Genomic DNA, 15853 nt, shown 5'->3' on the forward strand with positions numbered 1-15853 from the left:
GAGAATTCTTCCTCTCACAGGGGATTAGGTGAGCTAGTTCGTGTGAACATACCTAGCATAATGTTCTGGCATGAAGCGGTTGTTAATCAAGTGTTAGGTGAAGGAATAAATGAGTGGTCTCTACTGACCAGAGATAACTTGGTTTGGTACCTAAAGTGTATTTTATAACTAAATCAATAAAAGCATTTTTATTGAAAAAGTTAAGTTGAATGAAAAATATCTTTTTCTTTTGGGAAGTCAGTTTCTTACTCTGTGACTTTCATTGTCAAAATCTGTTGCCTGGAACTTCCCTGGCGGTCCAGTAGTTAAGACTCCGTGCTTCCACTACAGGGGACAAGGGTTCAATCCCTGGTCGGGGAACTAAGACCCCACATGCTGTGTGGCATGGCCAAGAAAAAAAAATCTATTTCCTGTTAATTTCATGTTTTCTTTGCTAAATTAGGGTTATATTTCTGCCCTGAATTGAGCCAAGACTTTTCTTGATAGAGACAGGATCCATCTGCTAATTTGAGCATTGGCCAGCTTGTAGGCTGGCTTCTACAAATGGGCCATAAAAATATATTTCTGAATTTTGACTGTAGATTATTAATATTAATCAATTAAAAATCATTTGAATTTGTGGTTCATCAACCAAAGCCATAATTAAGCTACAAAGAGTACTTTGTTTATTATTTTGTTCCTATCACATTAAAAACTCATTACTTAAAGGCTGATATTCAGTTTATTCATGTGTCACCATACTTCAACTATGTGGTACAGTATTGTTCACTCATTCAACTAATATTTATTGGGTGCTCACTTGTGCCAAGCTGTGTTCTAGGTGTTGAGGATGTGGCAGTGAGTAAGACGGCCAAAGTCTCTGTTCTAATGCAACTTACATTTTATTGTGGGAGACAGATAATGAATAGATAAATATATACATGTGACTATGATGTCAGGTAATGATAAGTGGTATGAAAAAAAACACAGGAAGAGAATGTCAGGGAATTGATGCTATTTAAAATACTTTTGAGTAGAGACTTGAATGAAGTAAGGGAGAAAGTCATTGCAAATATCTGGGAAAGAGTGTTTCACATTGAATGAAGAGCAAGCTTAAGGGCCCCAAGATGACTGTTTGCTTGCTGTATTTGAACATGAGCAAGGAGTTCAGTGTACTTGGAATGCAGTGAGCAAGAGGGAGGGTAGGAGAGGCTAAGGTCAATAGGCAGCAAAGAGCCAGAACATAGAGCTGTCAAGGACGTTGGAAGTATACTTTGGCTTTCACTCTGAATCACTTGGGTAGCCAGTGGAAAATGTTGAGCAGAGGAATAACTTGATCTGACTTACGTTTTAAATTGATGACTCTAGCTGCTCTGTGGAGAATGGAGTGGGAGCAAGGGTGTGGCAAAGATAGATGCAGGGAGACCACTGAAGGCTATTGCAGGATCCAGGATAAAAATGATGGCTTAAACCAAGTGCTGAGAAGTGGACCGATTCTATATGTATTTTGAAGGTAGAACCAACAGAGTTTGCTGATGGACTGGATTTGGGGCTTGAGAGAAAAAAAGCAAGTCAAGGACAAACATGTGGGTAAATGGTGGTACCATTTACTGAATTGGGGAAGACTGAGAGAAGAGCATGTTTGTGAGGGGAAAATATCTGGTGCACTTGTTTTGGATGTCCTTTTATTTTTATTTTATTTTTAAAAAATTTATTTATTTTATTTATTTTATTTTTGGCTGCATTGGGTCTTCTTTGCTCTGCGCATGGGCTTTCTCTAGTTGTGGCGAGCGGGGGCTACTCTTCGTTGCGGTGCACGGGCTTCTCATTGCGGTGGCTTCTCTTGCTGCAGAGCACAGGCTCTGGGCGCGTGGGCTTCAGTAGTTGTGGCACGCAGGCTCAGTAGTTGTGGCTCGCAGGCTCTAGAGCTCAGGCTCAGTAGTTGTGGTGCACGGGCTTAGTTGCTCCACAGCATGTGGGACCTTCCTGGACCAGGGATCGAACCCATGTCCCCTGCATTGTCAGGCAGACTCTTAACCACTGTGCCAGCAGGGAAGCCCTATTTTGGATGTCTTAAAATTGAAATCCTATCAGACATCCAAGTTTAGTTATCAAGGTGAGTTCAGGGAGAAGTCTGGACTGGAGGTGAGAAGTTGGTAGTCATTAACAGTTAGATGGTGTTTGGTGAGGTGGAACTGGAAGAGACCACAGGAGACAGGATAGTAAGAGAAGAGGTCCAATGACCAGGCCCTGAGCACTCTTGGGCCAAGTGGCCAGGAAGAGGAGAAAGATCTAGCAAAGAAACTGTGAAGGAGTAGCCTTTGAAGCAGAAGGATATCCATATGTGTATGGTGTCCTGGAAGCCAAGTAAACAGAGTATTTCAAGCATGAAGGAGAGGTCAGTTGTATCAAATGCTGAGATGTTAGGCAAGATGAGGGTTGAAATCGACTATTGAATTTGGCAATATGGACGTCATTGGTAACCAGAAAAGTGGAGTGGTTAGGATAAAAATCAGATTAGTGTGGTTTTAAGGGAGAGTGAGAGGCGAAGAAATGAGAGACAGCAAGTATAGTTCCTTTCAATGATTTTTGTTCTAAAGTGGACCAGAGAAGTAGTTAGAGATGGAGGAGAGGATGTAGTGTCAAGGAAGATTTTGGATTTTTGTGTTGTTCCTGTTTTTAAGATGGCAGATATTATAGCATTTCTGATTTAGCATTTGTGTGCTAAGGGAAAGACCCAGCAGAAAGGGAAAGCTTAAAGATGTGGGGGGTAGGGGGAGAATTTCTGAAATGATGTCCTTGAATAGTCGAGAGAGGATGAAGGACAGTGCACTAGACTTAGGTAGAAGCTTATTTGGTGCAATAGGAGAGAAAGCAGGTCTCTGGCCACAGGAGCAGATAGGTCGGTAAGATTTGGTGCAGGGAGATATTGACATTTCCTTCTCCCTTTGTTTTTAATTGAAATAAGAAATGAGATCCTAGCTGAATATGAGGAGGGTGGCAGGGGAGGGGGCGGTTTTGCAGGTTTGAAGGAGGAGAAGGCAAGAAATAGTCATATTGAAGAGTAGAAGAGTGAATTATCTAGGGAAATGTGGAATGATTTCTAGGCAGAGCTGAGTGCCCATTTAAAATAATACACAGTATGGATGTGGGGTTTTCTCCATACACATTCAGTTGCTTGGGGGAAGGTACAGGGTAGATGAAGAGTTGAAATTAAGCAGAGTTGGGATTTTCCCAGGCAAATAAGAGCTCATGGCAGTGATCAGAATGATCGACTATGGCATCTGAACTGGGTAAGGAGGGATGTGACAATTTGAAGGAGAGATAATGTTCAGTGAAAACTGGATGCGAATGGACTGGAGGTCTCAGTGGGTGGGATAATTGTTGGAGAGGTGGGGTACTTGCATGAGCGCACTGCAGAGGTAGGTGGTGATGGTCATAGAATGGCGTAATGTGAATTGGGACTTTAGAAGTATAACAGGTCTGACTGTAAGATGGCTGACGTGGGGCAGATGATAAGCTTTTTTTTTTTTCTTATTTATTTATTACTTTTTTTAAACATCTTTATTAGAGTATAATTGCTTTACAATGGTGTGTCAGTTTCTGCTTTATAACAAAGTGAATCAGTTATACATATGCATATGTCCCCATATCTCTTCCCTTTTGCATCTCCCTCCCAGATGATAAGCTTAAGTAAGGAGACAGAGGAAGTAAATATAGTAGTACAGATAACAAAATTTATTCCCTCTTTCCCTCTTCAGGATGACATCATGGGTAAAAAATTATTAAGCCTTCTGCCTGATAAAGAGAAAAATGAAGTCTACCAAAAGATTGCTCTCAAACTTCCTTTGCCAAACTCAGGTACAGACTGTTTGTTTCAAATAGTAAGTTCTTAGATTTTAAGAGACAGATAACAATCACTTACAGGAATAATAAAGACATTTCACAAATTATATTTCTAGTATTAAAAAATCTCTCCTCTATTAAATCTTGTTCTTAATCATGAACCCTGATTATTTCAGCTTTTGTATAATTGTATTAGTGTTCTATAAATTATGTTCTAGCTGATACCCAACTCTACAGATACAACATAGATAACTGCAAGTGCTAATGTTCATGAAAAGAAAATAATATTTTTGTAAAATCTAGTCTACGTAAGACAATAATCATGTGAAAGAATCCTGCAGAATATAGTTAAGTACAAATGTAAGCACGTTTTGTATCTGTTTTCTTTTAGTAGGAAAACATATTGATTTTTGCTGTCATTTAAAAAGAGGAGATGCTGAACATGGTAGCAGCCCTGCTTATGAATATGTGAAATTCATCCTGAGTATGAAAGATATTTCTAATGGTAAGCAAAACAGTTTTTAATCTTATCTAGATGGAGTTCATGAATTATGCAGCCCTTCATTGGTAATATAAATGCCTTTCTACTGTTGGTACTCTCACACTCTCTCCTACGCCTATGATCACAGGTTTTGGTGGACCACAGACCTTAATTAAACTTTAAAAAAATTAATAGCAAAATTTACAAGGTGGGGTCATATGGTAACATGGTGGACTGATCTGATAAGGATGGCTCTTTCCTTCTACAAAAAACAAGGAAATTATTGTTAAAACATAATCTAAGAAGGTTATTGCATAGCCAATCTTAAAAGAAAGGGAAATCCATGGGTGCTAGAAATTAAAGGATAAAGTACAAGACCTAGTGATAAGAGGGAGCTAATTTTGTGCTGGGCCTAAGTGAGTTTTAAATCATACATTGGCTCCATTGGCTGGGGTCTGGAGTTCTAACACTCATTCAAGGACCAACACATAAAACCTAGAGACTTAAAATGATCAGTAAAATTCTGTCCACTGGCCTAGAGGAAGAGTAAGCTTGTTATCTCTCTCAGAGTTTGAATGGAAAAAAAATGTGTCATTTACAGGAAATCAAAACCCAAATCTGTGTGTCTTACATGTGGATATGGGATCTGAATTTGTAATTTTTAAGGTTTCAGGAACCGCAAGCTGATAAATTAACATAAACACTGATTTGGGGCCATTAAAAGATCTAGGGCTTGAATCAAAGGTAAATAGCCCAACAAATATGTGAAAAGATGCTCCAACTCACTAGTAAGCAAAGAATGAAAAATTCAGAAACCAACGAGTAGCACTGTACACGCATCAAAATGTAAACAATTAGGAGTGTGAATGATACCAAATATTGGTGAGGATGTGAGAAATGAAAACACTAATACAGTGTCGAGAGGAACGTAAACTCATGAAGCCATCCTGGAAAACAGAGTGAACTGAAGTCAATTATCCTGTAACTCAGCAATCCTATCGCTGGGTGGAAATATCCCAGAGGCGAAGTTGCAGAGAGATCTGTGTCTAAGGGGACATGTTCTTTGTATGTCATAGTGTTGTTCGTGGTAGGAGGGAGGAATGATGCACAGCCTAGGTGCGCATCATTAGGGAAATGGACAAGTAAAATCTGGGGAAATATACAATATGGAAAACTTTGTAGTAGTCAAAAGCAATGAACTCAAAAAAAAAAAAAAAAAAGCAATGAACTCTAGATATACATAGTACAACATGGTTAGACCTTAAAACCGTATTGTTGATTGAGAAACAGAATGAGATCTATAGCACAATGTCACTTTTGTAAATTGTAAAAGCATATAGTACATAGAACCAGACTACATACTTTACAAAGTTATATATTAAATGTGGTAGATGACAGTGGGTACCTGTGGGTGGGGAAGGGACAGAGAGAAGAAAAAAGTAAAAACAAGAGTGGGAATTTTATCTGTGTTCATAATATGCCATGAACTAAGAATATAATTAACTCAGTTCTTTGCCACTGAGGTCTAAAGATATAACAAATGAATGAATGGGTAAATAAATAATGAAAATTAGCTCACACATGGTTGTCTGATATCTTTGTCACGTGCCTTTGGAAACCAAAGGTCAAATACCTTTAAAAAAAACTTGACTACATACACACACAAATTATACACACATTTTTGATGCCCACATGGTCTATGTAAAGAAGGGGAGCTAAACTTTTTTGGAGACTAACATGTCCATTCACAGGGTAAGGACAGAAGACTGACAATCACCCTGAACTCACAAGTATTTCCCAGTAATTACTTCATGTTTTGGTGGAGACCAGGGTGGGGAGGGTGACTGGGAAGGAAGACAGAAAAAATTGGTGGTTCGGAATTCTGAAAATTGTCAGTGGGTTGGCAAACGGCACACTGATAACGGCAGGTGCCCATCCTCTTGTGTAATCGCCCCACCTTTCTATTGGATTGTCACATGTGTATCTCTGTCTCCCTTAGAGCCTTTGGTGCTCTTCCGTAGCTTCTTCCCCAGCCAGTCCTGTGAGTCGTCTGCCACAAATCTTTCTTTGGAGAATCGGTTTTTTCTGGTGGGGACCGTTTGTATCTTCAGGGTTCAAACTCTAAGGGTGAGTATGTTGTGTGAGTGCCTCCCCCATTGTGGCCATGTGGGCTTCCTTTAAAGGGACATGCCCCCTTTGGTCTCTCAGCCGCTGCACGGCACTGCTAAAGCACCTGCTGTGTGCAGAGGGCTGTGTTAGGATACGTGAATGAGAAAAGATCAGCTCCTGTGTTTCAGAAGTTGAACATCTAAGTGGAGATCTGGACATACCCAGAAGAGACGCACACTCATTGACAAATGGTTTTGGTATAATATTAAACAGGTATACAGGGGCTGGGGGTTGGGACATAGTAAGAGAAGTGACCATTTTGGCAGGTGGATAAAGAAAGGCTTCTCTCACCCGGTGAGTTTTGAGGCAGCTCTCCTGCTCGCCCAATGCTCACTTAGTATCTTCCTAATAGAGGACTGACAGTTTCTGTCTCTAAAAAGAAAAATCAGTCTTTAGAATTCATCTGATCAATTCAGGCTAATGAATTATTCACTAAGTAACATACTTAGTAAGCACCTACTATGTGCCAGGCACTGTGCTAGGTGCTGGGGAAACAGGCAATAGACAAGTAATATTGACAAGTGTCATGGAGATGATAAAACAGAATCATGTGCTGATGACTGGTGTGAGTAGGGAGTTCAGCAGAGTGGTCAGGGAAGGTCTCTCTCTGATGACCTGTCTTTTGAACAGAGACCACGAATGATGATAAGGTGCCAACCCAGTGAAGACAGGAAGGCAATTCAGGTAGAGGGTTCAGCAGCTGTAAAAGTCATGAGGTAGTAACTAGCTTGGAGAGTTCCAGGAAACAAGGACCATCATGTGACTAGAAAAAGGTGAAAGAGGGAAGGAGTAGTAGAAAATAAGGTACAAGAGGTAGGCAGGGGCCAGATTATGTACAGCTCTGAGTGGAAAGTAGGAGGATGGCATGATCTGATTTTGTTTTTAAAAGATCAGGTTGGCTGCTGGCTGGGAATGGAGTACAGGGGAACAAGAATGGAAGCAGGTGGAGCTGTGTGAGAGGTGATAGGGGTTGGACTAGGACTGCAGTAACAGAGATAGAAGCTCACCGATTTGGGTGACATTTTGGGGGTAGAGCCCTAAGTCCTTGCTGATGCATTGGAAGTGGGCGGGAGAAGACAGAGAAATGACTCAAGGATGACTCAGCTTTTAGGCCCGAGTAGCTCAGTGGATGGAAGTGCCACCAACTGACTTGAACAAGACTGGGACAGTGTGGATTGGGCAGATGAGGTGGAGGGCATGGGGACAAAATCCAAACGTCTGTTTGAGCCATGTTAATATTGTGATGATGTTGTAACATACAACACATTCAACTGCCTTACAAGAGAGGCCTCTGGATCCAGATTTCACATCTTTCCTTACTAGCTACAGGACCTTACCTAAGTCACTTACATCTTTTAGCCTCAGTTTCTCTTTCTATAAATGGCGATAATAGTACCTCCGTGAGGGTTGTTGTGAAGCACAAATAAGACAGCACCTCTTATCAGGTAAGCACTCAGTAAATATGAGCCTTTACAGTCATGATCGTTGTCATTATTATCATTATTATTGTTATCATTACAATCCAGAGAGGGCAAAAGACCTGCTTTACTTTTCCTCTCAAGTTTAAAATCTGGGCTTTAACTGACCACATTTCAGAAGCTGTGAAGGACCCCTTTACACTCAATTTTAGAATAGTGATCTATGTCATCATTTTTCCAAATTTAAGACAGAAAATTGGTCGAGAGGAAAGCAACTGAAGGAAGCTGCTGGGTCTGATGGCCCCACTCAGTATCCCTCTCCAGCAGCTCTCTGGGATTTCAGCTCTCATATCTGCCATGAGAAGGCAGACATCCCATCTAGAGGGTCACCCCCCACATCTACTTCCTCCTCTGACAAAGAAAAATCTCATCTGACACACCACCCTCACCCTAGGCCCCCTCTTAGCACAGGGATCTCTATTTGTGATCTATGCCAGTTTTTCTCTGGGTTTCTGGGATTTTTGTTCTATACTAGTGGTCATTTTAGAGAACAAATCTCGTGAGAAAAGAGGGCTTTTTGGAGGAAGATTTTGTTCACAGGGTGGCTGTGTAACAGTGGAAGGGCAGTGAACTCAAGAGTTCAACTTTGAAATGGACCTACTTTGATCCTGCATGTACTAGCTGTACGTGCTTGACCAAATCATTCTATCTCTAGAATCCTCAGTTTTCACATCTGTAAAATCAAGTGCCTTTCTCACACTGGTATACAGATGAGTTGGATTTTCAAATTTACTACATCCTACACAAATATGTCAGGTATTTTTACTCTATAAGTACATTTTAAGTATCTAAAATGCCACTTTTTCTGCAGGGCCTTTTCACTGTAAAGGAGTCCAATGAAGATGTTCTGCTGGTCCCAGATTCGGACGAGGAACGTCTACCTGTGGCCCACAGGTGAGAGGCTAATGTTGCCATGAGTAATGGAGACCTAGGGCACAGTTTCATCAAACAAAACTGAAACAAGACAAATCACTATGAATATTTTTCCATCAAAATGAACATTAAAAAAAAACAAACAACTGAATCCAGATGAGCAATCTACTAGTTTGAATTTCCTTTCCCAGCTAGTATAATTCATATTTTTCTAACTGAATATAAATACAAGTGATTGGCTTTCTATAAAAGAAATAAAGCAATAAATAGAGCAACCTTAACTGACACAGACATTTAATTACTTTCAAATTAAGACAATACGTTTACAAACAGACTTGATTGCTTCCTTTTCTTGAAACACTTTAAATGGTAGAAGAACAAATAAGCATTGGGGTAACTGCTATTATGCAGGTGTCCCTCTTTTTTGTGAACCTAATCTATTCTTTAACATTTGTTTGTTAGCAAATTTTCAGAGAACAAAGTGACTAATTCCATTATTTTGAGTGGGAAAAACAAAAATGCATTCCTAACCCACAGGAAAATGCCAACTTGCTAGGTATCACTAAAACCCCTTAATACGACTATTTAATAATCTGCCAAGAATTTCTACAGAATAGAAATTACTTGTAGTACTATCTAATCATTGCATATTTGATAAACTCATTAGTAGGTATTTTGTATGTAGTAAGCCATAATAGTAGACACTGCTCAGTGTAGAATATTGAGAATGGATTACATTTTCCTTCTATATTACAGTGTACATGGATATGTAAATAAATAACAAAACAATACATTAAAGATGAGCGCTAGATGCCAGTAATACTTAGCAAAATAAAATAAACTAGATGATGTTTTGAGAGGCTTCTTCTGATTGAAGGCGTGTTTGTGTGAGGTCTGGTGGGAGGAGGAAGCTGGAGGCTGTGCTGTCTGTTACTCTTTGGTGGGGGGACGAGGTAAGGAAGAAAGAGCTGGTGAAGAAATGAGTTAAACAGGAAATGTCTGAGGTTCATCTGTGTCTGGATCTGAGGAACAGGGGAGAATCTTCCCTTCCTGGCAGGAGAGCTCAGAGGTGTTTGGCTAAGAACCGTTGTCTGAAGCTACACACAGAGCCATGGGATGCAAAACAGAGCTTGAGGTGGCAGTCTGTTTGCATTCCCTTTGCTGGGCGCTCTACAACTCTTGCTAACACGAGACCGAGTTTGTAATTGTGTGTTGAGTGTCACATGTCTGCTCGTGCCACCATCACACTCACTTGCCCCAGCAAGATTTTTTTTTTGCAGAATCTCAATTTCTTGTAAATATTCACCATTGTATTTGTGGTTCATAGGAGTTAGGGACATGTGCACCACCAAGCTTAAGACTAATAGCCATTCAACTCTCTTAATGTGCTTTATCATTCCCAACGGTTCTTGTAGTGTGTGTGCTTCTTTGGGCCTCTTAGGCTTACCCATTTCCCTTATTAGTTCCTCTACTTTATTAGAAGACCTTTTACTGAATAAGGTGAGAGAGAGACATCTATAAAACATAACGTGTTTAAGCAACGTGAACTCTAGGCACTATTCTGTGAGAATACCTGAGGTACAATAGCAGCCCACCATATCCTTTTCACCCAGGAGCACATGACTTAAACATATTCTTGCATGCAACCTAGAACAGATTTGTTTAGTAGGTTTGTGTAGTGAATTTTGTGTAAATTAGCAGATAATTGTAGCAAATCTTCAGAGAGTGAGAGTTCAGAGACAGAGGAGACCTACATTTTATTTTTAAGCAGAACTTAATTGGATGAAAAATATTCTGATGCAGAAAAGAGCCAGTTACTACATCTGTGCCACTTGGTCTTCACACAATACAAGAAAAGTGTTTTCTTAAGGCTTAAAATCATATCCTTTCTAATATAGTAAGAAATTATCATTATTGGGTGAATGCACTACAATTTTATATATTTTAATACTTTCATAAAATATTCCTAGTTTCTTCAAATATTAGACAATGGATTGTTTATCATGCAGACAGTAACATGGAAAAATGACACTTAGGAAACAACTGATGGATTTGATGAAGAAAATTCTGTTTAATTCCAGCCCCCTTCTCTTCCCTCTTATATCCCTCTGCTCTCCTCAACACCATGGCCGCTGTTCTGGCTCCAGCGACCTCAGCTCTCACATGATGGATTGTTGGTGGACCTGACTCGTCCACTAGTCTGAGGTCTATAAAGGAGGGCCAGTCAGCCTCATCCCTGTCTAGCACAGAGCTTGACATTGAGCAGGCAGAAATGAACATCTGCTCAGGGACTGATTGATTGATCCTATCAAAATGGTAATCCATTCCATGCCATGAGACCTCGCAAACATAGTGCAGTATTGTTATAGCTCAGTGCAAACCAGTATTGCATTATTTTTTTTCATAGACTTACTCTTTGTCTTCAGGATATTTTCAGATAACAAGAAGAAGAGATTGTGGCATGTTGGACATTAGTTTGTAGGCACCCTGAGCAGTCGTTGATAACCTGGCTCCCATTTTACAGTCTGAGGGATGGTTAAAAAAGTAATCAGGCACAAAGGTCATAGGGACCTAGAGCTCCCCAGATGCTTCTGGAACTTTCCTTGGTAATTCTCAATGTTCTTTGAAAGGGAAGAAGCATCCTGCTAAGAGGCTTGAAAGCTTTGTCTGTGCTTATGAAAGAAACACAAAGAGGGGAAGTTAAAATGTTTAAAAGAAAGGGTCTGTTTCCATGTAGGATGTCCTGTCCTTGCATGTTTCAGATTTGAGGCTAAAGAACCTTTCATTTCAGGAGAGGGACTCAACAGCTGGGTTTTCCATTAGAGCTACAGATGCACTGGAGTAGAAGGTCTTGCTTGAACATAGAAAGAAGTAAGGAACACTTCAGAGTTGGTGAGGGGCAGGCACAGAATTGAATACCGCGGAGTCCTTTCCCATCTTCCTACTGCTAGAGTCAGAGGAAGCAGCGAGCTACTCTTAGTTTGTATGTATAAGTGAGGCCCAGAGTTCTGTCATAGCATCATCTTAATAGAAATGCATCCTGTACTTGATTCTTCATGATGCGATTTCATGTTTATTGACTTACTCTCCACAAGTCAACAACATAGATTTTAGACCCATTGTAAACATGAGAAAGTGCAGTCGCAGAGGATGTATGATTTTCCCAAAGTCACGCAGTTGGTTAAGCAGTAGAGCTGGAATTGGGACCCAGATTGTCCTGGGCTCGTTTCTCTTAGGACATCAGTTTCAGGAGCTGTGGCTGGTATGGGATTCCAAGGAGAAAACTCAAGAAGTCTTTGGGAAGTACTTGATTGGGGATGTTACTGTGAGAAAACTTTTTTTTCTTTAATTTCATCTTAAATGTAGGGAGAGAGAAGAATTAGTAGGGAAGGCGATCACACTGATTAGCCCTAACGCTTTTTACAAAGATAGTATCTTTTCACCCAAAGGTAGAGTAGACAATACTGGAAAATCAAATGGCAGGTATTTCCGAGAGTTCTAGTAGCTCTTACCTTTGTTTGCAGTCTTTAGAAACTGCTACAGAGTTGGTTCCCCGGGGGGAGACTCCACCTATCAGCAACTGCACCGAAAAGAGTGTTCCTGGCTAATTCCCCTTTCAGCTTGTTTCAGAGACGCGTTATCTTGTACAAAAGTGTGAGGAGAATTTTGCAAGATGCACAGTGGTCCTCATTAGTGAGGTTTTGTTGTACAGAGCCTTGGTACTATTCTGTACTGACTTCATCCCTTATGTCTGCGTCATCTCGACCGGGGGAGGGCCCTGTACCTCACTGTATCACATGCCATTTGGTTTGGTTTCTCTAGCACTAGATATTTAGCTTGCCCAGTCTCATCACTCCAGCCCAATGAAACTTATTCATACAGCAAATATTTAGCACCTACTATGTGGGAGTTTCCGTTCTAGGCTCTGAGGATACAGCAGTGAACAAAAATCCTTATCTTCCTGGGAAGCTTATATTCTAGTGGAGGAGAAAGAAAATCAATCAATAGACCAAAATAGGTTAGATGGTGAGGAGGACTGAAGGAAAATATTAAGCATTGAAGAGAGATAGGGAGGGTTGTAGGGGAAATTAAATTGTATTAGATTTTGCCATATGCAATTGACATTTTATATTGTTTAAGAGATGATGGAATATTGGCAATTTCCAATGGTCAACATAATAGATAGGGTGGCCAGCTAAGGCCTCAACAAGAAGCTGACTTTTTAGTTAACATCTGAAAGGAGTGGAGGAGCAAGCCTTGTGGATTTGGGAGGAAATATTCCAGACAGAAGGAAGAGCAGATGCAAAGCAAAGTCCCTGAGGCAGGAGCACATTGGGAGAGGAGGGCAGAGAGGATTGGAGGATTAGAACCCACAGAACTTGGGGAGGACTCCAGCCAAGACGGTGAGAGCTGCTTTTGGGGAGGAACTGGGAGCACACCAGTTCGCCTCTGCACTGGTGGAGTAGCCCGGAGACGGCCTTGTTAGAGTCATCCGCCGTTAACCAAAGCATGGGATTGGGATTTTTAAAGCTACAATATTTGTTTTTGTTTTTTTCTTAGCTTGGCCAATTACAGGCTGTGTGATCTTAGAGAAGCCTCATTAAGTCTCATGCTCTTTATCTATAAATGGTGAGGATAATTACTGCAGAATGTGCATGACCATGAAATCAGGAAATGAGATCTATCTGTTTTGATAAGTAAATGAAAACTATATGCTTTGTAAAATACTATACAAAGTCAAGTTATTATCAGTTAGGAAGTACTTCCAAATTATAGAATAGTTACAGTTTTTGTTTGAATAGTTAAAATTTAAAACTGTACTCAATCCTGGGAATTCCCTGGTGGTCCAGTGGTTAGGACTCCATGTTTTCACTGCCAAGGGCCCGGGTTCAATCCCTGGTCGGGGAGCTAAGATCCCATAAGCCGCGTGGCCAAAAAAGCAAACAAAAAACCAAAAAAACTACTTAATCCTTACTGAGCTATAAAGACATTATTAAGTGCAAAGGGCTACCTGTGAACCCGGCTTACGGACATGATTTGAAGTCTATGTTTGGTGATTTCTTCAATACTCTTACTACTTTACTGTTAATTTAAGGTTGTTCTCCTTTTCTGTTTCAAGCCAGCATCTTTAAACCTCCATCCTTATGAGACGGTTCTGTATTCATTAACACCCAAATTGTTCCATGAAAAGTGTCCATGCCTCCTCGCTGGGTGGAGGAGGTGTGACCCAGTCTGAACGTGATGGAATTCTCAGCTTGGAGGCCACATGCAGTCAGATGATTCCGGGCCCTCACACCCACCTGGGAGGCACGCTGACAGATAAGGAAAGGAGTTGGGGCTTTCCAGCAGCCTGGTGGCAAAGGAGATAGCCCCTGAGCTATTTAACTTGTCCTATTGTTATGTTCAGGGTCTGGTCCGTAAGAAGGGCAGACATAAAACAAAAGACAGAAGAAGGGGTGCCGTCTCAGGATTCTGGGTTTTAGATTTCATCGTGTTTCTCTGACCTCTAGCCAACCGGTATCCCATCTTCAACTACATAACAAATTATTTTGATCATCTAAAAGCATAAAATCATTAGACAGTCTTATTAGATTTACGATTGATAAGAGTAGTTTCAATGTTAATATTTCTATTTATTTATTTACTTATTTATTTTTGGCTGCGTTGGGTCTTCGTTGCTGCACGCGGGCTTTCTCTAGTTGCGGCGAGTGGGGGCTACTCTTCGTTGCGGTGCGAGGGCTTCTCATTGTAGTGGCTTCTCTTGTTTCGGAACACGGGCTCTAGGCGCGTGGGCTTCGGTAGTTGTGGCTCATGGGCTCTAGAGCGCAGGCTCAGTAATTGTGGCGCACGGGCTTAGTTGCTCCGCGGCATGTGGGATCTTCCTGGACCAGGGCGCGAACCCGTGTCCCCTGCATTGGCAGGCGGATTATTAACCACTGTGCCACCAGGTTAAGTCCCTCAATGTTAATATTTTTTGAAAAGCTCAAAGTAAGTTTTGTACTCCAAACTCATGGAAGCAACCCTGAAATCACTGAGGGTTTAGACCCTAATGAAAAGAAGTCTAATAAATATCAAAGTTTAGAAAAATCTGGGTTGAATTATCTGAGTATTAGCCTATTTAGGAAAAGTAGTTTTGGAGAAATATGCTGGCAGCTGCCTGTTCTACTCAGACAATTAACAATGTAATTTTCTTTTCCTGATGGTATGCATTTGTCATCCTGTAATGAAGATGTCAGGCTGTGTATTAGGTATCTGAAGAAGTGGGATAGGATCCTGCTCTCTTTCAACTTAATACTTTTTGCTTTACCTTTTTTTTTAAATTGAAGTATAGTTGATTTACAAGGTTGTGTTAGTTTCAGGTGTACAACAAAGTGATTCAGTTATGTGTATATATGTATATATTCTTTTTCAGCTTCTTTTTCATTATAGGTTATTACAATATACTGAGTAGAGTTCCCTGTGCTATGCAGTAGGTCCTTGTTGGTTATCTATTTTATATACAGTAGTGTGTATATGTTACTCAAACTCCTAATGCTTTACCTTTTTTTAAATCCCAGGATATTCTTTTGCTTTAGCTCCATTAAACATTCTTTTTTCACTTTTAAACTTTTTATTTCAATCTGACAGGAACTACCATATGCATCCTCCTTTACTCACAACTGTTTGCATTTTGCCCCATTTGTTTTATCATTATTCTCTCCTTCTCTTCCCCCTCTGTCCCACTTCTGCCCTCCCTTTCCCGTCTCTCCCATCTCCTCTCCTCCCCTCTCACCCCCTTTTCTCCCTTCTCTTCCCCTTCTCTTCTTTCTCTCTCTCCCCTCCCCTCTGCCTGATTCATTCATTCATTATTTATTCATTTGTCTATTCAGTGGATTTTAATCTTTTGCTATTATTATTTATTTCAATGCTCTGATTGTCCTAGTATCGACCAGTGACAGCCCCTTCAGTCTGGCTCTTGTGTCATTTTGATACTTCACACCATTCTTGGAGCATTCCTTCCTTTCTGGCACTATGTGATGTTCCGGGT

At 40.6% G+C, this 15853-nt stretch overlaps 1 protein-coding gene across 1 annotated transcript in view; it reads left to right on the forward strand.

The window, feature by feature from the left end:
• Positions 1–3749: 3749 nt before the first annotated feature.
• Positions 3750–15853, forward strand: part of PASD1 (PAS domain containing repressor 1) — a 49813-nt gene continuing 37709 nt past the window's right edge. Inside the window, exons 1-3 of the mRNA XM_068532714.1 lie at positions 3750–3840; positions 6306–6433; positions 8765–8847. Of these exons, the coding sequence (XP_068388815.1) occupies positions 3750–3840; positions 6306–6433; positions 8765–8847 (302 nt within the window). The remainder of the gene's footprint in view (positions 3841–6305; positions 6434–8764; positions 8848–15853) is intronic.

Source organism: Eschrichtius robustus, chromosome X (assembly GCF_028021215.1).
Source record: "Eschrichtius robustus isolate mEscRob2 chromosome X, mEscRob2.pri, whole genome shotgun sequence".
NCBI lineage: Eukaryota > Metazoa > Chordata > Mammalia > Artiodactyla > Eschrichtiidae > Eschrichtius > Eschrichtius robustus.